The sequence below is a fragment of the Carcharodon carcharias genome, chromosome 15 (genome assembly GCF_017639515.1).
Source record: "Carcharodon carcharias isolate sCarCar2 chromosome 15, sCarCar2.pri, whole genome shotgun sequence".
Classification (NCBI taxonomy): domain Eukaryota; kingdom Metazoa; phylum Chordata; class Chondrichthyes; order Lamniformes; family Lamnidae; genus Carcharodon; species Carcharodon carcharias.
Genome location: NC_054481.1, coordinates 33,112,246 through 33,138,316, shown reverse-complemented (window position 1 = coordinate 33,138,316; position 26,071 = coordinate 33,112,246). Strand labels below are relative to the sequence as shown.

The following is a 26,071-nucleotide window of genomic DNA, read 5'->3' as shown; positions in this document are numbered from 1 at the left end:
GGAGGGGAAAGGACATGGGTGTGAATGAAATACTGTATCACCACCATGCTGTCTAAATCGAAAGTGAAACGAGAGTCGTGATCGAGTTCAGGTGCTGCATGGGAGTGTGATCAGTGGTTAGGTGGAGATGCAGGTCAGCTCAGATGGACAACTGAAAGGGAAGCCCCTGCAGGCAGCATTGAAAATGCTCAGGACATTGAGGTGAGTGTGATACGGGAAGGATTTGTGTGCGTGGGAGAAAGCTAGAATGAGGCTCCGAAAGGCTCTGCCACACACACACTTCTCCCTCCAGAATTGCTCATTGGCTGGCTGCTCCCTCCACAGTGACAGGGGATGAAGTTGAGGGGATCACAGGCAAAGGGGACTTGGAGGGAGCAGACAGCCTCTGAGATTCCTGAGTGGATGAACCAAGGGTGTCCAGCCACCGCACCTCCTCCCTTCAGGTGCAGGGGGCCCCGGCCTGACTCCTTGAGGGGAAGGAGCACCTGGAGGGACATTGAGGTGCCCTGTTTCCCTCTCACGTTGCTACTGCAGGAACTTACCTATGGCTACCGCGGTGGAGTCCGCCATCCTTCCCATGCAGGCCTCCATACACGCACATGTGGGCACCACTTCATCAGGGAGCAGGCCTCCAACTTGCATGCCACTCTGCAAGGCCTTCCAACAGCTCTGTGTGATGTTCTCACGCCTTCTGCTGACTCTACAGCTTGAGTTGAAAGGCTAGGCCTAAAGGTTCGTCATCTGACTCAGACCTCAGAGATGCCTGATCCCCAGCAGTCGTCCGAGTACTGAGGAGCTTGCACGAACCTGTCTCCTGCTGCTGCGGACACGTGTACAGCGACCACCAGATTGTGAACCCAAGCCTGTTCTAGATCTATGTCCCACTGAGGTGTGTGTCTCTGCACTGGTGCAGGGTGTGGGTAAGCGCTGTGACGGGTCTTCCAGGCTGCTTATTTCCAGCTCTGTAATGGAGGAGATGTCCTCTTGGCTGGAGCTGAGGACCTGGATGGAGCTGAGGGACTGGCTGGCTGAGGGTGTTGGTCGCTTGGCAGAGCTCCCTGTGAACTGAAATGGAGATAATTAGTGCATGGCAGCAGAGTTAAAAGCAGGAGAAAGCACTCACAGTTGCGTTGAGAGAGGGATAATGTGTTGCAGGATCATTACGAGGGTGTTCACCACCAACCTCACTGTCACCGCAGGCACGGTCCACGTCCTCACTAGTCAGCGCGATGGCACATTCCTCAAAGGGGGCGAGAGGCCTAATGTGGACCACTCCACCTCCAGTCTGGAGCCTCTCCCTGCTGTTGTGAGCCAGCTTCTCCTGCATGAAAACAAATGGAGAGAGTGTGAGCAGGACACATGACACTGCATAGAATGTTTGTGTGGTGAGCAGAGCCATGGACAGGATGAGGACGTGAGCTCAAGAGGATATGAGCCTGATGGAGATATGAGGGTGTGTGTGAGAGTTAGTGCGGTTGTCCTTTGAGGTTTGAGATCCCTGTGGATGTGTGATGGGTTTGTGAGTGTGTGAGTTGAGAGTGATGAGAAAATTGAATTACTTTGGTAGAACGGATGAGCCAATTCATTCTGTAGCGGCACTGGGTGGTTGTCCTCTTTTGCAGGACATTGGCGCTGACCACCATGGTCACGCTGGACCAAGCTGGATTTGAGAGGTTGCTGCCTATCTTGTGGCCATAGTGAGGTTGGAGGACATCAATGGCAAGCCGCCATGCATCCAAAAGGTGTTGGAGGGACGCGTCATTGAACCTGGGGGCTGTGGTCTTTTTGCCTTTCAGGGCCATCCTGTCTTCTTTGCAGCAGCCCTGGGCTGGAAACACCGAAAGGTGTGCGCACGTCTGGACTCTAAATATGGCGCCTGGCATGAAGAAGCAGCGAGGTGATGGCGCAGTGGGCAAACGAGAGTCCGCCTGCCATGGAAACGGCGGGTTTCCTTGGAATGCATAATTAATGTGGCAGGTTTGGGACAATACGGCATTAAAATTCACCTTGGGTAAAACGTTGTTTACGTCACGTACTAAGCAGGGCACTGTGTAAACGATTTGACAACTTTAAGAGGTTATTGAACGCTTAGCTGTCTTTGATGTGGGTGGGCACTTAATAAATATTTGTTTATTTTTAAAACAGATTTATCACTTGGAAGGGCTTTAATATTTTTTGAATGGATCTGAAATTTTCTTTTTCAATATGAAGTGTGTTTGAGTGAGAGCTCTACTGTATTGTTAGAAGTTTATTTTTTCATGCCCATTTCAAAGCCATGGCTCCTTAGGTCTGCCCATAGTGGATACTGGGTGAGTGGCTATACTGAAGATTATATGGGGGGCATGGAGGTATGAGGAAGCATGGAGGGGGTATGAAGGGGCATGGGAGCATATGGGGTAGGTGGAGAGTGAGGGTGTGAGAAGTGAGGGTTTGAGGGCCTGACATTCATTACAACTAGGCTAGTGTCCTAGTAAATGCAGATGAGCACTCTCACCTCTGCCCTGTTCCATTGCTGCCTTGGGAAAGCCTACAGAGGTGGTAGACCTGACTCCATCCCACCCCAGCCTCTGCCTTCCCAGAACAAAAATATGGTGGATGGGACTTTTTTAAAGGAGATGGGTCTGCCAAGTCTGGACCTTTCCCAACTCCACCTTTCTGCCTCCTTCATGTGCCTCTTTTTATAAAGCCAAGGATCCCACGTGCTTTTTCAAATGGCTTTATCAACTTGTCCTGCCACCTTCAAGATTTGTGTATGTCAACTGTTAGGTATCTCTGTTCCTACACCGACACCCCTTGAAACATTACCATTTAGATTATATGGCCTCTCCTCATTCTTCTTCCCAAAATGCATCACTTCACTTTTGGCTGCATTACATTTCGTCCTCCATGTGTTTTCCTTTACCACCAGACTGTCTCCGTCCTCCTGAAGTCTGTTGCTATCCTCCTTATTAACTACAAGTACAAGTTTTGTGTCACCTGTCAACTTTGAAATTCTGCCTCCAAGTCCAGTTCATTAATATGTAAATAAAAAAAGCAGTAGCTCTAATCATGCCCCTTGGAGTATACTTCAATCCAGTCTGAAAAACAACTGTTGACCACCAGTCTCTATTTTCTGTCCCTGAGCCAATGTCATATCCATGCTGCCACTGCCCCTTTCATCCCATGGGCTTCAATGTTGTCTATTATGTGGCAATTTACCTCCCTGCCAATGATCAAGGACTCTCCCTGCTCAGTGTCAGCAGGCAACCAATTACAAAATCTCCACATCTACTAGAAAGGAATCAACAACTAGTGTGCAAACTGGAGATGGCAGTACTCAGGTTTATCACATTCAGCACCTTTGTCATACCTTCAGCTCATTCCATGTTGGCACTGCAGCTAATATGCCCTCCACACATATTTTAAAATCTGTAACCTCATGCAATATTTCAGACCCACTGCCCTTTAGCAACTTACTACCTGCAAAGATAAGCTTGCACTGGGGCTCACATATATTATCTGAATTACCCAACCTCAGAATATAGCACAAAGTTGTACTTTACCAGTATCTATTATAACCAGGATCTCCACAGGAGGTTTAACCGCATATAGTGACTGATTGTTCATTGCCAAGTAAAACCCATCTTGAAAGTTTCTTGAATGAAAACGCCACCACCTTGAGGAAAATCCACATTGTCAGCTTTATATCAGACCATAAGACATAGGAGCAGAAATAGGCCATTCAGTCTGCTCCGCCTTTCAATAAGATCATGACCGACCTGATAATCCTCAACTCAACTTTCCTGCCTTTTCCCCTTGATTCCCTTACTGATTAAAAATCTGTCTATAAGACCATAAGACGTAGGAGCAAAGTAGGCCACTCAGCCCATCGAGTCTGCTCCGCCATTCAACGAGATCATGGCCGATCTGATAATTGAAACTGGCAGTAACAGACACCTGCTAAAATATATTTTATTATAATTTGTAAATAGGTGCACTGAACATTTCAAATTGAATAAAACCTATGTCTATTAGTGTACGTTATTCTTTTTCTTTGCTAGGAATTTGAACAACACTCGCAAAGTTGTAATTATTGCTAGTCTGTTTGCCCTGAGTAACTAAGTAGCCAGGGTCTCTTCACCAAAGGGCACTATTGATACAGTTATTTTTCCTTCCAAAATACATCATTTCACATTTCTCTATATGAAATTTCATCTGACTGTGTCTGTCCATTTCGCTAATCTTATTTCTAATCTCCTACCCACTGTTTGCTACATTCCCAAGTTTCATTTGCCCTCAGATTTTTCAATTTGCATTCCCCATACCCAAATCCAAGTCATTAAAATATACATATAAAAAACAAGTTCTTAAATCAGCAGTATGAATTGACTTTAAAAGCTCCTTAGTTAAATCTAGGTGCAATGCATTATCGGATCTATTCTGCATTTATTACCTAAAATTTTATCTTTTTCAAAATACACATTTTTTTAAAAAAATGCTGAAAACTTACTTTGTTATGAAAGTGAACGATACATATTATTTAAGAGGCTGCGTTTGCTGCCAATGCCACACACTCACAGTTCTAGTGTTTTTCCACCTTCTTTTCTGATTTACAGACTCTCACCATAAATCCTTGAAAAAGGAAGCTAACACAAACTTTTACTGCAGCCGGACAGACAGGACAAAGTTTCTGAACCTGGAGCGGGTGAGGGGGCAGGGGGAATTGGGTGGCAGTGGACGTGGGGCGGTGGGGACCTACAGCATTTAAAGCTGCGGCGTTGATACATTTAGATGTTCAATTTACAATTGTTCCCTACGGGTCGTTTGTGATTACACTGTAACTTCTTTTCAAAATGCTCTCTTATTCAAATTTCAAATTGAATTCAATTATACTATGAACACTCATATTTAAATGTTGGATCATGAACCAAATCTGTCCCAATTACACAATACTAACTGTCTTATGACCCACCATCTTGTACCAGAATTATATCCTGTGTGTAATCAAGACTAACTGCTTTCTGACTGAGCAGAGTGACGTTTGTGTGGACCAGTACACATGTGCAATGACCATTTTGCATTGGCAGGAGACACCGTGATTTTGAAAAAGATGTATTGAAAGAATTCAGAATTTCAGAGGTATTTTGGGTAAATATTTCCTCCGCATACTCAGTAGCAATTTAAACAACAAGATCTGTTTCTTTCAAAATCAAGGGGCAGAATTTTGTTCCAGCAACACTATCGTTTGGGGAACCGGTGGGAGGCCCATATCGACTCTGCTTGGGAGGCCGGGTGCTATTTTAATACATTCGGGCACTTATCTGGCCAGCACAGACCTCCCATGCGATTAAGGACCCTGCAGGGTGGAAATGCCAACCCTAAGAATTGCCGGCCAATCAGAGGCCAGGGACTGCTGCTGGTAATGCTCCAAGACCTGTGGTGAATGGGGCAGGATGGGGGTCGTGGATAGGGCGCTGCTGGAGAGGAGCAGGGGAGTGGCTGCGGGGGTGAGGGGGGTGGAATAAGGGTCAGAGACAAGCGCAGCGGGGGGGTGGCTTTCAGCACCCTCCCTCTTCCTGATGCCAGGTACTTCAAACAGGCACTGAGTGCTTGTCAATGAGGGTCCCTTCCCTTTGGGAGCCACAGGAGACCCAAGCAAGTCCTGTTAGATCCCTGAGCCACCACTGCCAGCAAGTGGGATTCCCACGTTAGACATTTCCCGCCCCCAATTTAATTGGGAACAGTTTTCCCAGTGCCGGGAATTGGAGGGGGTAACCCCACACAATTCTCCCTCCCCCCTCCCCCCACTTGCCATCATTCCCAGTCGGACAGGCTTGACTAAATCCAGCCCAAGATTTGATCCTGAATGCATTAAACAGACGAAACACTCTGCTGTGGAGTCAATGCAAAAAAAATGAGACAGTGCATAAAAGGCAAGACTAATCTGCTGTGGCTTATTTTCCATCAGGTGCCATAAGTGACAATTCATCCCTGAGATTTAAATGTTACAACAGAATTACATTGCATGCAACAGGTCAGGATGGACAAAGCATAATTGAGCCAGATCTGTTCAACTCTCTTTGCTAAACTGAAAGCTAACAAGGATTTCTTAAAAATTAGCTTTGGCCCACAGATTTGTTCTTTTACAGATATAAATATGCTTTTCATAGTTATCAAACAAAAAAAGATCAGCTTTGGAGTCCTGTTCATGCCCAATCTTTATTTGAAGCATCATCCCATTAGATACAGGTCACAGAAAAATAATAACCTCACAAGAAGACAGCATGTATGTAACTGAGCAAAATAAGTTTTGATAACACAACGAAACCTTGAACTGTAATTAGCAAGAGGCCTATGTTTTTCAGGCCCGGACCTTATTACATTTTCAGAATCTTGCTAAAATGCCACAAACAGCCCTGAAATGAAAAAGGTCAACAGGAATGTGCATTTGTAAGTAACATACTTGATTCTCAGAGAGAGGGACACAAGCGAAAGCTGGAAAATGAATTGTATTAGTTCCATCATGGTTCATTCCTGTGCACTTTAACATACATTTTCATACTATTTAACATGCTGCCTTCACCACTATAATCACAAAAGAGCTATCTGAATGAATTAGACTTTGTGGAAGGCAAAATTAAAGATAAAAAATATCACAACAATGCAATAACATTTCAGTTTGTCGGAGTTTGTATCTTAAGCAAAAATCAATGGAATGTAACAGAAAAGTGAAGTACAAATCACTAAAATTTCTAGGTGTGAAGAATGGTCTGTCATTAGCAAATATTTCTGCATTCAGAACTAATGCTTTTATGTGATAAAGTACATTTTGAATGTGAATACCTTAAAGAAAGAAAAGAAAGACAGAAAGAAGCATTTATATAGCGCCTTTCACAACCTCAGGATGTCCCAAAGCGCTTTACAGCCAATAAGTACTTTTGAAGTGTAATCACTGTAGTTAATGGTAAAGGTGTTAATTGTACACTTTCAAAGTGACTATTCATGTCGATTAGTTGATTTGTGTTGCAACATGACCAGAAATTTGTTTCCGTCATTTAATGTTTAAAATATTACTAACCTTTTTTTTTAAACTACATTTCGGATGGTTTTTCACATGGAAGTAAAATTCAACCCATGGGAGCCAAAAATAAGAGAATTCAGGGCAGTATATACCTGCAGTTCTGATGAAGTGTTACTTTTGAAATATTAACATGTCTTCCTTTTTTTATTTGCCAATTAACTTGCTGTGCACTTCCAGCATTTTCTGTTTTTATTTCAGGTTTACATCTGCTAACATTTTATGAAGAAGCAGAATATATTATAGATCATGTGACTGAATGCAAAGATTAGCAGCATATCCATTGTTCTACTCAATACATTATTCACTTGTTTTCTACTCACATTTTGAATGCGATTACATAGTATATTTTTAGCCATTCAGAACAATTTAATCTTTCTTATATCCATGTTTACATGTAGCCATTTTGAATAGTCAGTGTTTTGATATAGATCTTCATATCACCAATAAAAACACCAGAACACACATAACTACCTAAAGCACTTGTACTAAAAACAACAGGTTTTGCAGACAAATAGTTACTTTTGCACATTTAATGATGTACACAATTAGGAACAGTAATTAAAAAGCCTTAAAGTAACTTTGGTACCAAAGGACAGTAATCCTTCTGACTACTGGTTTCTATCTCATTTTAAAGTGAGCCAGGTCCTAGTCCTTCCAATCTTTCTTTATATTGAGCTTCCACTCCCAGTGCAGGTGGTCACTTTTGTCGTCATCTGTGATATGGGACTTCATGGTGTACATGCCCCTCACCATCATTCCTTTAGGTGCTTCTTCAATTGGACTTATAAACTCGTACTCATCTGCTCTAGGGCCATAGCTGCCAGCCATATAGGTGTCCTTACTCGCTGTTTAAAATAATGGGTGAATACAATTAAGATTTAAAAAGAAGAGTTTGCAATATTTTCATCCAATTCAAGTAATTTCTCAATGACATCCACCATCAGAACATGTACCTTTAACTCGATGACTAAAAGCATTTCTGACTAGCGATGGTACAGGATAGGTACAATGAGTTATACGCTGCCTTTGGGGCTTATGGTTCAGTGAACATAATTTTCAAGTAAATAAAAACAGAAAATGCTGGAAAAACTCAGCAGGTCTGACAGCATCTGTGGAGAGAGAAACAGAGTTAACGTTTCGAGTCCGCATGACTCACCTTCAAAGCTAAAGAGAAGTAGAAATGTGATCAAATTTATACTGTTTAAGGAGGTGAAGCAGGTGAAGCCGGATAGAAGGCCAGTGATAGGTGGGAGCTAAGGAGATATTGACAAAGACGTCATGGACAAAAAGACAACGGGTGTGTTGATGGTAGTGATAAGGGCTAAAGAAGATGCTGATAGTGGCATAAAGGTAGGAAAGCAGAATGGGTTAATAGCAGAACTGCTACTAACTGCTTTCTTACCTTTATGCCACTATCAGCACCTTCTTTAGCCCTTACCACTATCTTTAACACTCCCTTTGTCTTTTTATCTATGACATCTTTGTCGATCTCTCCTTAGCCCCGACCTGTCGCTGATCTTCTTTCCAGCTTCACCTGCTCCACCCCCCTTAAACAATATAAATTTCATCACATTTCTATTCCTCTGTAGCTCTGAAGAAGGGTCATACGGGCTCAAAACATTAACTCTGTTTCCCTCTCCATAAATGCTGTCAGACCTGCTGAGTTTTTCTAGCATTTTCTGTTTTTATTTCAGATTTCCAGCATCTGCAGTATTTTGCCTTTATCATAATTGTCAAGCAACTTGATGTGAAGTCATTACTTCCACTTCCCTTGCAAAAGCTAGAATTTAATATATGCAAATAAAATCGCTGTACAGAAACATGAGAGATTTCTTTTGCTTCAGTGGGGTTACTGCCCATGAAAAATAGCATCAATAGTGCCAAGTGAAGATTTAAGCACTTGCCTTAACATTAATCATTATTAGCAAAAAAAGAGAAGTACCCATTAGATATGGGAAATATCTATCCAGAGATCTTTCATTAAGGGGCCTGAGTTTGTTATAGAAATAGAATGTTGTGCTCACATCAATCCTTTTAAAAATGTACTATTTGCTTCAGGTAAGATAAAAATCAGGCAGCACAGTGCAGTGCAATGAATCCCATCAAAAAAATACCAGCTCTTTAGCATTTCTGCTACCTGGGAAGAAATAAAACACCATTTGAACCTGCAGTGGCACAAACTATTATAGAAGCAGTCCCAAGGATACACATATACTGCTAATGACAAACCAGACTATCTCTCCTTGCTTTAGAACAAAGATGAGTATGACTTTATAGGTTTTAGATGAACAATTTAGGATATTAAAATGCATACTATATCATGCAACTCACCCTGCAAACGGCCCTTGCATGTATAATGGACATACTTTAAGCCTGAAACAATTTCCCTGTTAACCTAAAAGAGAAATCAATAAGCTATTTGAATCTTAAGTTTCAGCATTATCAATGCACTAAAACTGATTACATTTTACAGCCATATCTTAAGCTCATTAAACGTGTACAGTTACATTAATAATATGGCTGCAGCTCAATGCCAAACCATCTCCCTTTCAATTCTGAGTAGATTTGCAGCTCTGTGTACCTCTCAGCCACCATTCACATTTTGCCTGGTTACAGGATGTTGACACAACTGAGATCTACTGTGTTCTTTCCTTCTCTTGTTCTCCAGCAAAAGATGGCAAGACAATTCTATTGGTAGACCAGGTAGCCAAGCTTCTATACAGCAAGTGAAAGGATACCATTAAAATTATATTATTGGTTCACTATTTCTCTCACCATCCTGTGGTAAACTATTTGGCTTCCATTTGTCCAGAGTGATATGGCTGAAATCATGAGTGTGCAGGATAACAATCAGGTAGAAGCAAATCTGTGCCACTCTCCCAGGTCCTTGGGAGTGCATTAATGTTTACACAGAAGAGTTTGAAAACCTTTGGTGTAAAATGTTTCAGCATTCCAGAGTTTGGCTCTCAAGCTAGACACACCTGAGATTTTGGCCTTTGTCAAAGAGTTGGTAACATTGCTCTAATGTAACCTAGCATAAAAAAAATGATAAAAAGACAACTGCTCAAAAAATCTAACCATTTGTATTAGAAATGTTAGGGACGAACCTGCATCAGTACAAGGATAAAACAACATAGTGAACGAGTGAAGGGGGAAAGGAGGAATAGACTTGTAGGCATATGAATTTGTTCAATGTAACCAATGCAAAAATTATCTTCAACAAAAAAATTTTCAATCTGTATTCTACATTTTGTAGAATATATATAGTGTTGAAAGAATGTTCTAGTATGAAATATTAAGGCTCTGCAGTAACATCAGAATCATTTGGGTGAAATTGGTCTTCATAATTAGCACAAAAGAGGCAACAGTGAATCAGACTGTTTAATGCTATTGCCAAAAAACAATTTCATTCTCATTAATCTTTTGATGGGATGATCAGTAAGCATCAAGCACATGCAATGCACAAATAGTTTGATACTCAGCTGCAGGTAACACAAAACTGAACAAGACAATTAAGATCACATATAAAATAAAGATCAAATACTGTAAGTATTAAAACACCAGGAAGCAATATTAAAGTGGTAATGTAATCAAGGTTCAAATGACCATTAGACCTTGTAATCATTATTCTATATGCCAGCTGTGATAGCGAGGCATTGGATTCCCTCTAAACAGTTTAATATGACAATGCAGGGCATGGCATTAAAACATTTCTTACTTTAAAGTTAATTTTCAATCTGTATTCTACACCTTCCTTCAGCACAAAGGTCTTCTTCTTCAGAGCTACCAGGTCACCTGGAAAACAAATTGTATAACAGACCAATTCATACCTTATTCCTTATAATGGGGGAGATAGTCAATATTAAATAGGATTTACAAATTACAAGACATTAATAAACATGCAAAATGGTCATATAATTGGCAAATTAATTTCAATACTGATAAGTGTGAGATGTTTCATTTTGGTAAGAAAAATAAGGAAGTCTCTTATTAGTTGGAAAATATGCATCTGAAAGAGGCAGAGGAGCAAAGGATCTTAGAGTAAAAATACATAAATTACTAAGCAGTGACTTTGTAAAAAAGCAAAGCACTAGGGTTTATATCCAATGGGCTAGAATTGAAAGCTATGCTAAATACCTCAGTGAGCCCACAGTTGGAGAACTGTGTAGAATTCTGGCCATCATATTTCAGAAAGGATATAGAGGTACAGGAGAGAGTACAAAAAAGATCTACAGGAACACTACCAGGAATGCAAGGTTAAACCTATCAGGAAAGGATGAACAGGCTAGGTCCCCTTTCTCTTGAAAAGCCAAGTCTACTAGGTTACCTAGTAGAGGTCTTTAAAATTATGAAAAGTTTTGATAGAATGCACTAAGAGGGTGGAATTTTAACTCCCAAAAATGGGTGAGATGGGGTCATGGGAAAAATGCAAGAAATTTGAAAAAGGAACTCAATACACCTTGAACTAAAAGGGTGGAATCTTTCCAAATTTGCATAAAGTGTGGTAGCGGGCAGGAAAAAATTGTTTTACCCACTGGCTGCAATGGTAGGTTTTCACGCCGTATTGTCCCATTCCCGATGTGTCCCATCTCATTAATAATGCATTCACAGGAAACACGCTGGATCGCTGGTGGGCAAGCTTGGATTTGCCCGCCAAGCCGTGACCTCAGCGCTTCCTCACTCCGGGCGCCATATTTAAAGTGCACCAGAGCGCAGCCTACTTCATGTCTGCAGACCAGGACTGCTCCAGACGACAGATGGCCCCAAAAGCAAAGAAGATGCCAGCCCTCAAATTTAGTGAAGTCTCTCTGGAGCATCTGCTGGACGCAGTGGGAGGCTGCCGCAATGTCCTCTATCCCGCTCTGGCCATAGAAGGTCCATCAGAGTCACCAATCCAGCCTGGGAAGCGGTGGCAGCAGCGGTCCGCACCACAGGAGCACAGAGGAGGTCAGCCATCTAGTGCAGGGAGAGGATGAATGTTCTCAGCCATTCTGCCAGGGTAAGGCAACCACCTCATCACTCAACTCACACACTCACAAACCTATCACACATCCCAGGGATCTCACACCTCAAGGGACAACACCACTAACTCTCACACAAACCCTCACATCTTCTTCAGACTCATATTCTCTGGAGCTCACATCCTCATCCTGTCCATGGTTCCACTCACCACACAAAAATTCCACGTAGTGCCATGCTTCCTGCTCACTCTCTCTCCATCTGTTTTCATGCAGAAGAGGTCCCAGACCAGGGGTGGAGTGGCCCACATTAGGCCCCTCACTCACTATGAGGAGTGTGCCATCGCATTGACTGGTGTGGAAGTGGACCCTGCCTGTAGTGACAGTGAGGTCGGTGGTAAACACCCATGTGAGATTCCTGCACTACATCATCCCTCTCAACGCAACTGTGAGTGCTCTCTCTCCTGCTTTTGACTCTGCTGCCATGCACCAATTATCTCTACTTCGGTTCCCAGGGAGCTCTGCCAAGTGATCGACGCCCTCAGCTAGCCAGTCCCTCAGCTCCATCCAGGCCCTCAACTCCATGTAAGAGGACACCTCCTCCATTGAAGAGCTGGAAATAAGCAGCTTAGAAGGCCCGTCACAGTGCTTACCCACACCCTCCACCAGCACAGACACACACCTCAGTGGGATCTAGATCTAGAGAAGGCGCGGACACATGTATGAAGCAGGAGGAGGCAGGTTCAGCTGAGCTCCCCGACACTCGGAGGGCTGCTGGGGAAGGGGCATCCGTGAGGTCCCAGTCAGATGATTAGCCTCTGGATTTGGCCTCCCAACTCAGCGTGGAGAGTCAGCAGCAGGCAGGGGAACATCACACAGAGTTACTGGAAGCCCTCAACAGAGTGGCGCATGAGTCAGAGGAGTGCATCCGCTTGCTCTCTGATAAAGTGGTGCCCACATGTGCACGCATGGAGGTCTCCATGGGAAGGATGGCAGACACCATGGAGACCCTGGTCCAGTAGAACACAGAAATGCACACAGACCTGCATTCCATCATGGTAGCCGTGGGCGAGTTCCTGCAGAGGCAACGCGAGAGAGAAACGGGCACCTCAATGTCCCTCCAGGTGCTCCTTCCCCTCGAGGAGTCAGGCCGGGGACTTTGGGCACCCAGAGGGAGGAGGAGCGGTAGCTGCATTCCCCTGGGTTATCCACTCAGGATCTCAAAGGCTGTCCACTCCCTCCGAGTCCCATTTTCTTGTGACCCCCCCCTCAACCTCATCCTCTGTCATCACAGAGGGAGCAGCTGGCCCAAAGGAGGACAGCCAAAGCAAGCCTCAAGGCCTCGGCTCTCCACGAGGCATAAGCCAAAGCCCTCAGAGGCAACATGGCCAACTATTGCACAAGCTGTCTCCACCCCTCCTGGAGATGTCAGGGCAGCACCTAGAAGATGTGGTAGGCCTAGAAAAATTAAGAAATTCTGATCACAAGTGGTTGCATGGGTGAACACATTTGGTCACTTTAGAAGCTGAAAATATATTCACTTTTACTGGATAACGTGTAATGTTGTCTTTCAGCTTCATTGACAGGCTTCACCGCAAGTCCTTCCACTGCAATCCCCCCCGCCCCCAGCACCACCTCCACCCACCCATTAGCAGTTCAGCTCCATGCAGCTGGACCACATGTGATTCTGGAGGGAGAGGTGTGTGTGTGGCACTCTCTTGCACACGCAGAGCCTTCATTCATCACACTCATCTTACTGTCCCGATCACTTTCAGTGTTGTCTGCTGGGGTTCTCTTTCCGTTGTCCATCTGAGCTGACCTGCATCTCCACCCACTGATCACACTCCCATGCAGCACCTGTGCCGGTCCAACATGAGACTATGCTCACTTTAGATTTTGACAACGATGGTCATAGTCACGTTTTTGAGCAGCTCCCCCATCCTTTCCCCTCCCCTAGTCAACCATTTCCTATCCCCTATCACTGTAGACCCACCTGGCATCACATTCCATCTCCCCACCCTCACATACCAAGCTGAACCCTTGTCTTTCCAGGATGTCCAGGTGAACCTTCCCAAGAATCTCACCCACATCCACACTGACGTCCCTGACCTCATCCTTCCCGACCCCAGGGTCAGTGTCTACCTCTGAGGCCCCACCAACCACCTTTGCTTCTACTGCTACCAATGCATCCTCATCCCCCCCCAAACTTCTGGCTCCCTCTGCCCCTCTCATACTCACCATTCCTTCCTACCACATCCAACCCTCAGTTCATTCCCAGGAGGTAGTCATTGACTCCACAGACTTCTCCCTTACACGTTCACCTTGACTTCACCACCGCCACCGCCCCCCCCGGACATCACCCCACGTCATTTTATGCTCGCTGACCGGAAGATGCAGCCCTGGGTTTCACAGGGAGATGTTGGGCATGTCCATTTTTATAAATGGTTATACTTTGAACTGCCTATTTAATTCCAAGGTAGAGTAGAGTTGAGATCTAGAGGATAGCTAATTGGCATTTCTATCTGGGCACAAGGCCTATGTGATTCATGTTGCCATGCAGATGGACTTTGGGAAGGGAAAAGTCCATAGTAAGCCATTTAGTATCAGGTTACATGGTTTCCTAAGATATTACCAAACCTCACAGGGCAAAGTAAGTCTGCAAGAATCAGAGAGAGAGAAAGAGCAGGCAATAGAGGCAGCTAGGCCTGCACTTGAAGCAGATAAATTGCTGACCCTATTGTTTGCAGAACGTGGGTCATGTTCAAATTGAAGAGACCAAGTTTGTGAAAAGTTAAAGGAGGCTGGAAGATTCGCCTAGCTTTGGATAGAGGGAGGAATCTCCAGTGAAAGTCAGTCCTGGGATTGGAAGTTACCAGGCTGGGAAAGGCAAAAGGAAGCAGGCTATCGAGAGCAGGAATAGCTTTGGACAGGCTCTAGGAAAACAAAGGATCCACCTAATAGTTTTTTAAAAGATATCAGTCACTATAGGAATTGTAACAAGTTAATTTGTGCTCGAATTTCAGGAAACTCATTCCTCCTCTTTTCCCAACCTCACAACAGTACACCCTTGTAAAGAACTCACTCACATTTAGCATTTGGGGCAGGGTTTCCACTTTTGAGGAAGAGCAAAACTAGAGGCCCTCCATATGAGATAGTGACCAAGAAATCAAAGAGGGAATTGAGAAGGAACTTTGTTACCTAGAGAGTGGTGACAATATGGAACACACAATCACAGAGAGTAGTTGAGATGAATAGTATAGATGCATTTAAAGGAAGGCTAGATAAGCAAATGAGAGAGAAGAAAATGGAAGGTTAAGCTGATGTAGTTAGGAGAGGAAGGATGGGAGGCAGCTCGAGTGGAAAATATATGCCAGAATGGACTGGTCTGGTCAAACGTCCTGTTTTTTTGCTGTACATTCTGTGTAATTCTATGCAACATTATGGTTAATATATTTGTCCAAGTGAGGCACTATATACAGAGGTAGTAACCTCTTAATGCAAGATTTACATTTCACTTTTCAGTTCCATGACTGCCCAATAGATCAGCTGAGAGAACCGTTACTAGCACAATCAGAGCCGGAAAACCACAAAGGAGTTTTGAACACTTGGAGTTTTGGATTTTTAATCTCTGAGAACAGATAATTAATAATTATTTTAGCTCACATTCATTTAGAAATCCAGTAAGCTATTGAGGAAATAGAAGTGTATAGACTTTACAATTAATTGCTGCAATCGTTTTTTTTCCTCTTCACTGATCAGCACTCTTTTAACGAAACCTGTGTGTTGCGAGCTAATGGAACTGGTAAGCACAAAAAAACCCTAAAACAGCAGTTTATGAGAACACTATATTAACTCAGTCTCCTTCTGCTGCCGATGCACTTCAGATGGAAATACTAGAAACGATTGTGCACTCCCAGCACAAAAGGTTCACTCATAGGGAGCACAGGATAGAGCTAGGGTTGCAATGGTTCTTGACCGGTGCACTCACTGAATGTGCCTCTTCACTAGAAGCTGAATTGCAGCATCACCCTGACTATTTCACTGAAACCCAGGAGCAAAATGCAAAAGAATAAATCCGAAGCTCACAGCAGGGTGAATAAAAGTTACATTATTGTAAATAAATTAATAAAGCTTTTGGCATGACTAAAGTCTATATAGTAAAGTTATAGGACTATTTCCTCTTTCAGGTATGCAAAAAATAATTGAAAAAAAATCTGCCAGAAATGAAATTCGAGTTAGTACATTCTGCTGCTATCCGAATAAAATCTCAGTTGAAATTATAAATGCATCCATTTTCCAAGAACTAATTTGTCATTGCATTTAAAAATGTAGCAGATGTCTGAAGACTTGCATTGTTTTCACAACAGTACCAAAATAAAGATTTCTTTGTGCTGTTTGAATATCAAATATCCAAACAATTTCATCAACACTGCCACGATGAAAGGCGTGCAGTAATCCAATGTAAATTTATTGCTTGGGGAAAAAAGCCTACTACAGCAGAAATGTCAGAAAAGATGCAAGTGTTTTAGAACACACACCAAGGTATAAAACTGAACTACACAATTGTTTAGTGTTTGGGGAATTCACAGCATTTTACTGGCCAGAAGCCACTTTGATTGGTAATAGATCAAGATGGGGAAAAGCTAGAAACAGTGCAGGTCCAAAGAGACTTGGAGGTCCAGGTACACAGATTATTAGCATGTCATGAACAGGCACAGAAATGAATCAAAAAGGCTAATTGAATGCTGGCCTTTATATAAAGTCATTAGAGTCAATTACGGCATAGAACCTGGCCATTCGTCCCATCAAGTTTATGCTGGCTCAGTAGAGAAAACCAACCAATCCCATTCCCCTGCCCTATCCCCATTGCTCTGCAAGTTTATTTCCTTCAAGTCTCCATCCAATTTCCTCTTGAAATCATTGCTTTCACTGCCCTCATGGGCAGTAAGTGCCAGGTCATTACCACTCACTGAGTAAAAAAGATCTTCCTCACATCCCCTGCATCTCTTTCCCAAAACTGTAAAATTGTTCCCCCGAATGGGGAATACCTAATCCAAACCTATCAGAATCTTGTATACCTCTATTAAATCTCCCCTCAATCTCCTTTGCTCCAAGGAACACAACCCCAGTTTTTCCAAACTTACCTTGTAGCTAAAAGCCCATCCCTGGAACTATTCTGATAAATCTCCCCTGCACCATCTTGAGCTCCTTCCTAAAGTGTTGTGACTAGAACTGGATGCAATGCTCTAATTGTGGCCTAACTGGAGCTTTAGAAAGGTTCAGCATAACTTACCTGCTTTTGTACTTATGAGCATGAAGTTTGCAGAGTCTAAACACTCCACAGCATATCCAAATTGATGGACGGACCCTGGATCCAGAAGTTCCGCCCCCAATTCCGACAGATCCATTTTTCACCAAGTGAGTGGGGGCAGGGGAAAGGTGGGAAGGATGTGATGTGGAAAACTCAAATTCAACATGGCCATTTTAACTCGGTACAGAGTTCAAGCAGACCCCGTTTTCAGTAGAGCAGAGGCCTTCTCCCGCAGTGTGAGAGTTACGAATCTTTAGAAAAGTCATAAATGCTCTTGATGGGTGAATAAGGTCTATAGAACTGTCAGCTGTCAAGTTATTTAAGTGACCAACCCTTTAGGAATTGAAGGAAAACTGCCTGCCTGTGTCAGATAGTTGAAAAAAAGCTGTTCTAGCAGTTTCAACAAGTGTTTGTTGACATAACCCTAAGTACTATCACTATAGCATTATTGTTATTTTGCTTTCCACAACCTATCATTATCACTGTGATGAAGGAGGGTATGGGCTGTTAGTTCACAGTTTGATTGATGACTATGAAAGGTTATTAAAGGATTGGCTGTCTTTGATGTGGGGTTATGAATACGAAGGTTTATTTTTAAAAGAATTAAGTACTTGAGGGGATTTAAATGTATGAACAAAAATCCAGGCCAATGTCTTTATTTCTGAAGCCCAAGATCCCATTTGCTTTGTTAACCATTCACAATTCAAAGATCCATGCACGTGCACCCCCAGTCCTCTGTCCCTTCACAGTCTTTGGAACTGTGCTATTAAGTCTCTATTGCCTTTCACTATTCCTTTTACCAAAATGCACCACCTCATATTTCTCTGTGTTAAATTCCATCTGCCACTTATCTGCCCATTCTGCTAGTCAAACAAGTCTCCTTTTGCAGTCGATTTGTATCATCCTCATTGTTTGCCATTCCTCCAAGTTTGGTTTCATTGACCAATTTTGAAACCTTGCTCTGTATTTCAAAATTAAGTCACTAATATACTTAAGAACAAAAGCAGTGGACTTAGCAGTTACCCTTGGGGAATGTCATTGTCCAGCATCCTTCTGTCTGAAAAATAACCATTTATCATGATTCGCTAGGTTTTCTCCTTGAGCCAATTTTTATCCAAGCTGATACTGACCCTCCTGCTCCATGAGCCTCAAATTTGTTAACCAAAAAATTGTTAACAAAAACTTTTTATGTGGTACTTTGTGAAATACTTTCTTAAAATCCATATAAACAACATCCATTGCATTGCAGTCACTTCATCTGTTATAACAATAGCAAAATACTACAGATGCTGGAAATCTGAAATTATACTCAGCAGCTCCAAAAGCACTGTAGAGAGAGAAACAGAGGCCACAATTTTTACCTCATTGAGTGGGCACGTGCCTGACTCGAATGAGAGTAAAATGATGCAGGATGACATCGGGTGAGCATCCAGACATCAGCGCACACTCACGTGGTATTTCGGTTGGCAGGCGCCAGTAGGAGTCGGCAGCGCTCCCACCGATATTTAAAAGGCCTAGTAAAGTTATTGAATTAAGTTTTTCACTGCCCGCCCAATCTTACAGCTCTGTGCCTCAGGAGGCTTTTCCTCTGTGCACTTGCGCACATGCGCGAACTTGCGCGCTCGCCCACCTACCACCCCTGCCCACAGGCAGTGTTGAGCGCTATAGCACGCGTTTCACACTGGGTGGGCCTTAATTGGCCCGCCAGCGCGAAATCACAGTTCGGCCCTGATTACTGACGGCGTTCGGCTTCCCGACTGCTCCCACCTGCCCACACCAGGCCTGCCTGACAAAGGAAAAGTCCTGGCCAGAATTTCTGAAGAAGAGTCAAAAAAAACTCGAGACGTTAATTCTGTTCCTCTCTCGCAGGTGCTGCCAGACCTGCTGAGTATTTCCAGCACTTCCTGTTTTTATTTCAACCTTCTTTGTCACTCATCATATCTTCAGTAGTGGCTCACAAAGTGTGATCCGCGAAGGTCCTCCAGGTGGTCCGTGGGTCAGTTAGAATGCAAGTCCTTGACATGCGTTGTCATGGCTGAGGCCATATGAAAGAACAGGCCAGAGCCCTCATCTGCACTACTCCTGTGGTGCCACACAACAAGACCAGCTCTTGTGTGGGCAACACGAGTTGTCATAAGCACAAGCAACAACAAATTAGGTTTATAAGCAATGTTTATGTTACTGTTACAACACACAACTGTGAGATAGGATTTTCAACACATGCGGGGCTGAAAACAAAGAAGAGGAATTGGTTGAACATGAAGCCTGACATGAGACTAAAGCTTGAGCTTGGAACCAGACATCAACTCATTGATGCCTCATTAAACACAGTGTCTTTCTTCCCATTAATTCTAATGAGATATTTTGCAGGGGCAAATGAAAGTGGGTGTGGTAGGAAGTCCACATGGTCTTTTGTCCCACTTAAGTGGTCCAAGGATAAAAAGGCTTGCACATCACTGATCTAGAGGAATAGAATACAAGGGGATAGAAGCCAAGCTTCAGGTATACAAAGCCCTGGTCAGGCCACATATGGACTGGGAATCAGGGGAAAAACTCTTCACTGGTTGGAGTCATAACTATCACAAAGGAAGATGGTTGTGGTTGTTGGAGGTCAGTCATCTCTGCTCCAGGACATCACTGCAGGAGTTCCTCAGGGTAGTGTCCTTGGCCCAACCATCTTCAGCTGCTTCATCAATGACCTTCCTTCCATCATAAGGTCAGAGTGGGGATGTTTGCTGATGATTGCACAATGTTCAGCACCATTCGTGACTCGTCAGATACTGAAGCAGTCCATGTGCAAATGCAGCAAGACCTGGACAATATCCAGGCTTGGACTGATGAGTGGCAAGTAACATTCACGTCACACAAGTGTAAGGCAATGACCATCTCCAACAAGAGAGAATCCAACCACCGGCCCCTTAAGTTCAATAGCATTACCACACTGAATGCCACACTATCAACATCCTGGGGGTCACCATTGACCAGAAACTGAATTGGACTAGCCATATAAATACTGTGGCTACAAGAACAGGTCAGAAGCTGGGAATCCTGTGACAAGTAACTCACCTCCTGATTCCCCAAAGCTTGTCCACCATCTACAAGGCACAAGTCAGGAGTGTGATGGAATTCACCCCACTTGCCTGGATGAGCGCAGCTCCCACAATACTCAAGAAGCTGGACACCGTCCAGGATAAAGCAGCCCGCTTGGTTGGCACCCCATCCACAAACATTCACCCCCTCCATCACTGTTGCACAGTAGCAGCAGTGTGTACCATCTACAAGATGCACTGCAGGAATTCACCAAGGCTCCTTCAACAGCACCTTCCAAATCCACGACCACTACCATCTAGAAGGACAAAGGCAACAGATAGATGGGAACACCACCACTTGGAAGTACTCTTCCAAGTCACTCACCATCCTGATTAGAAATATACTGCCATTCCTTCACTGTCACTGGGTCAAAATCCTGGAATTCCCTCCCTAACAGCACTTTGGGTGTACCTACACCACATGGACTGCAACGGTTCAAGAAGGCAGCTCACCACCACCTTCTCAAGGGCAGTTAGGGATGGGCAATAAGTGCTGGGCCAGCCAGCGAAGCCCACATCCCATGAATGAATAAAAGAAACTACAGTGAGCAGCTGTAGGCAACAAATTTTGAGAAGGATATATTATATATATTGGGCTTGGAGGCAGTGCAGCATAGATTTACCAGAATAATATCTATACTCTGGGGTTAAAATATATGGAGAAAATAAACAAATTAGGTTTGTATTCCCTGGAATTTGGAAGATTAAGTGTTTATTTGTTCGAGGTTTTCAAGCTATTAGAGACAAACCATTTCCACCAGTTGGAGAGTGTAGGATGAGGGGTTATAGCCTAAAAATTAGAGACAGGCCTTTCAGGAATGATATTAGGAAACACTTCCTCGCTGGAAGGATGGTAGAACTTTGGAAGTCCCAACTGCGAAAGGGAATTGACATGAGATCAATTGTTAATTTAAACGTTGAGATTGATAGATTGTGGTTAACACACACACACACACACACACACACACACACACACACACACACACACACACTCTTACATATCATATGTGCTTCCTCAGGTCACTTTACATTGGCCCAGATCTTCCAATCTCCAGATAGTCAGAGACCGGATATGGCCCCCACGATGTGCTATGGGATCTCTCGGAAGTACCAATGCATTGGCTCTGTGGGAATGACCCAGAAGTTTGAACTTCCAGCGGGCAATCCCCTGCTCCGCAGGACCCCCCAAAAAGTCTCCAACTCGAAGTTAGAGTTAGTCTAACTCCTGGGTAACTATACGACTGATTCCCCGCCACCCCTCCAATCACCCACACTGACCCTTCTGGCTTCCCACTCGACCCACCCTGACTAGCCCTGTGAACCCTGATTTCCCCCGACCTGACTTGATTGGCCCCAGAACCCGACTCCCCCTTGACCTGACAACTCTAACCAGGCGACTCCCTCCAACCTTTTGGCTCCACCCTGACTCCCCAATGACCTGACCTGACTGCCCCATCTCGCTGACCCCCAAACTCCCCCCAACCTTTCCAATTCTGCTGGACCTGACCTGAGCCAACCTCACCACTCTACCCTGCTGCCACCCTACCCCCTTACCCTTTTACCTCACCCACTCTACCCCCTTACCCACTTAATCACCCACACTACCCAAATACACAACTACACATTCGCCCATACACTTATTCACCAACACAATAGAGAAATTTTGGGACATTAAACTCCATTTTAACACACCAGGATGTGGCAGGTAGTGATGTAAGAAAGGGCATGGCTTCTGCACAGATTCTCTCTGCTGCTCCCTCTGAGGTTTCTTGCGCTGAGCGAGTTTTGCAGGATCCTCCATCGGAGGAAGATTGACAAGAAAAAGCCGAGGAAGGTAAGTGGACAGTTTCTTGGTTGATCAGGGTTTGAAACAGGGGTTCTGACCCTCATCAGAAGGCTTGGGCCAACATTTCCACCAAGTATGAGTGGCACATCTATAAGGTAGTTTTAAACTGCAAGTTACATACAGCGTATGTACACTTACAATGATATTTAATTTTCAATCCTATTAAAGCCAGGCAGCACTGCTTCCACTTCAGCAAACTGTTTGGAACCCTCCTAATGCAGCCATTAATGCGTTCTTCAATAAAAATTGAAAATGCTGAAAATATTCAGCAGGTTTGGCAGCATCTGTGAAGAGAGAAACAGAGTTAATGTTTCAGGTCAATTACCTTTCATCAATCTGAAACGTTAACTCTGTTTCTCTCTCCACAGATGCTGCCACATCTGCTGAGCATTTCCACCATTTTCAGTTTTTATTTCAGGTTTCTAGAAACTGTCATATTTTGCTTTTGAACTAACCTGTTCTTTCACCTGATAGCCTCCACTGCTGGCATGGGCCTGGCTCGCTGAGTCCAGGCCTCGAACTTTATACCTCACTGTTTCCCCAGCCCTTCCCACAACTCCCACTTCACTCCCCCCACTGAGCTTGAGAACACATAAAAAGGAGAAATTAGACCCTAGCAAAAAGGAAGAAGGCGATGGCTTTAGCGTAAAAAAAGTAACTAATAACCAAAGAGGGGAAGAGCCAGATAAGAGAGATACAGGAAAAAAAACAAAAGCAGAAACAGAACAAAAATTAAAGAAAAGAACCAAACAATTGAAAGAGGTGGAAGGGGTATCAACTACAAACATGAAAACACTGGTAAAAATAGACGCATATGACGTGCCCACATTTTTAATACCCCAGTCAGTATTATGTCAAAAATAAACGCATTGTGAATGGATAAAGAGGTAAAAGCAATGTCCTATTTAAGTGGAAGTTCAAAGTTTAATCCATATCAGTGTAGAACATTTAACAGTCCTGACATTATATTCAATTAAATTTTGACCAAAGCCAAAATAAAACCTGACAGCTTGATTTGGCTGAGCTCAATGTTGAACGGGATAAATATTGAAGTAGTTACATATTCAGTTAGTATAACAAAAACAATTATATTGAATTGGTTAGGTTTGAGTGCAGGAAGACCATGTTTTTATTACTAGCAATTGATTCTCTCAACTGCACAGTGGAAGCTTTTCATTTTCACTGAGAGATTAAATGCAGGTTTCTCCCTCGACAGCACCAACCTCATTTTAGTCGATGACATACTTCCTAAAGTGATCACTAAAATGACAGAATACAGACCAAGTCCACTAAATATATAAATAGGAGGCACTGGGTGACACAATGGCCACAGGTTCACTCCTCCACCTCTGGGACCTGGGTTTTAATGTATCTCAGTCAGCTGGTCAAGCAGAATAACCTTGCCCATTTATAATTCAACTTTTTAATTAAGACAAACATCAGAAAAATGACCTGTTAAACTTAGCACTGACTGGATAATCATACCAGTTATTATCAATTTTTTAAACATGTTAAGCTGGAATGTTTTGCTGGTATACATTTTAGGGATTGAGATTTAGAGAGAGCTAGCAGGATTCTATCCCATGGGGGATTCACCCTACAATCATTTCAAAGTGCTCAAAATGGAAACTAGAATATCCATTTGCCATAATCACATCTCTCCACAGTGAAAGAACAAAGGGTACAATCCAGAAAACGCAATAGAAATGTCTTGTATTTAAAGACAGACCTTGAGATACAATTTCCCTTAGATTATTAGACTCTATTATTTCATCCTCCTCCTGAGTCTCTAACCTGTTAACTTTCTTGAAAATACTGAGAACCTATTGCAGTGGATGTAAATCTGATGCATGAAACAGTCAAACCAAATTCCCTTATGCTTGAACTGTAGATTAAAATCAGCATGTTCAGTGTGGCACAACATCTCCTTACCCACTAAAATTGACCTAAGGGTTCATGTATCGGATAAGAAAGTATTACTTACAATTTTGCCCAGAAGGCCTTCAAGGACCATCCTCCAGAGGGAACAAGAACATATAATTGGAGAGGTCAACTCCCAAGGTCTGGCAACAACGACCTGACATCAGTGGTGGAAGAAGTTAATTATTTCACGCAGTTTGTCAATGTCAGTGACAACATCTTCACAGGCCATGTTATATCCACCTCGTCATCACCCCTCAAATTGCTCAATGCATCACATCCCCATTGCTCAGTCAGCAGCACTCTCTGGCAATCAGGATTCAAGCCTGCCATTCAGATATTCCACCTCACCCTCACACATCTTCAAATGATACCAACCTCATCTCTTGCTGCCTCCACATAATTCCACATCACTCAAACACAATACAATCACTGCAATCCTGGATTTTGTTGATGACTCTTATCAGAGGATGTTGACCAAGGGCATGTTGTGATGGGGTGTCTCAGAAGCATGTAATGGTAGGGAATGGTAGATCCATGCTGATATAGGGAAGTTCTCCTGTGGGAACTAGAGTCTGAGCAGGAGCTCTTGCTCAGCCTGTCTGGAATGAAGGGTCCCAGGCTGGGCTCTGCCTGCTTGCCTCCTACTCTTCCCCCCTTCTCCTCCTCCTCCTTCCGGATTCCTGGTGGCAAGCAGTGGAGCACTAGGAAATTGGACACCTGCTCGAGTGTGAATTGAATGGCCTGTCTGAGTGTTCCAGGCACCAAAAGCATTACTGCAGTACAGTGATCGTCTGCTCCATAATGTCCCTGACTCTCGTTATACACATGTCCTCATGTGGTCAGGTGGTGAATGGCAGTCATGAGTCATCTGTTATGAGAGTAGTGTTTGACCCTGAGCAGCCATCTTCTGGATCTCTGTGGAGGCACAAAGATGGTAGGAATGATAACATCTTGGCTGCTGCAAGGATAGTGGGAATTCACCAAAATGCTGCACTGTGGATGGTCACAAGCCAACTGCACTTTACTTGAGTGGCAGCCTTTGCAGTCCTTTACTATCCTTATTGACATGGAGGCCTGTAGAGTAATGTGCCTGTTGTTGATGTATGTTTTGTACCATTGGGATTCCCACTGCCTGACAAACCCATGAGCCCTTTCATCATGCTTTTCCCTGTTGTGATCAAAACCAATATATTTGCCTCTCCTAGCACTGGTGACCTCTGGCACCTCCTGGATGCATCAAGGGATAGTTACTGGGAGATATTGGGTATGTCACCATTCCTGCCTGGAAGGATGGAGTCACATGAAGGTTTAATTCTACTGTGTCCTTTCCAGCCACTGGCAGCCACTGTGATCACCCTGGTGCAAGGCTCCATGTTGTGTTGAAGGAGGTGACACAGTTCTGGAGGTGGCCATAGCCATTCTGTCACCTCAGGCAGGTTCCCGGGTTAGGTGGAGGTAAGAGACGTACTCCCAAAAAATCCAAGCTGGGTGCAATTCTCAGAGAGCTTCCCGCTTCAGCATCCTCTGCTCCATTTCTCATATTACAGACCCAAAAGTGCCACAACCACTGCCCCCGTACCTCAGGCAGAGCTGGGTCACCAGATCATTTGGTCTTCCTGAATGTATACAGCAACCAACCACACCTCCAAAACCTGAACTTCCACAAACTTTGTCACAGCAGAGGTAAGTCAAAAGCACCTCGCCTATGTGGAATCCTTTCAATAATCTAATGGGGGTGGGGTCCCTCCTTCTGCTGAACACATGTTCAGCTGAGAGTGAATAGCACAGGCGTACAGTGGGCCTGCACAGATCTAGTCTGTGAAATGTGTTGCTGGAGTGACTGATTAATGTCACTGGCCTGATTCCAATCTTCTCTGTACTATT

The 26,071-nt window shown here is 43.7% G+C and overlaps 1 protein-coding gene across 1 annotated transcript in view; it reads right to left on the bottom strand.

The window, feature by feature from the left end:
- Positions 1 to 6,179: 6,179 nt before the first annotated feature.
- arhgdig (Rho GDP dissociation inhibitor (GDI) gamma) overlaps positions 6,180 to 26,071 on the bottom strand; it is a 66,546-nt gene continuing 46,654 nt past the window's right edge. The window contains exons 4-6 of the mRNA XM_041205717.1: positions 10,779 to 10,855; positions 9,392 to 9,455; positions 6,180 to 7,905 (exon numbers count right to left, since the gene is read on the bottom strand). Of these exons, the coding sequence (XP_041061651.1) occupies positions 7,706 to 7,905; positions 9,392 to 9,455; positions 10,779 to 10,855 (341 nt within the window). The 3' untranslated portion in view covers positions 6,180 to 7,705. The remainder of the gene's footprint in view (positions 7,906 to 9,391; positions 9,456 to 10,778; positions 10,856 to 26,071) is intronic.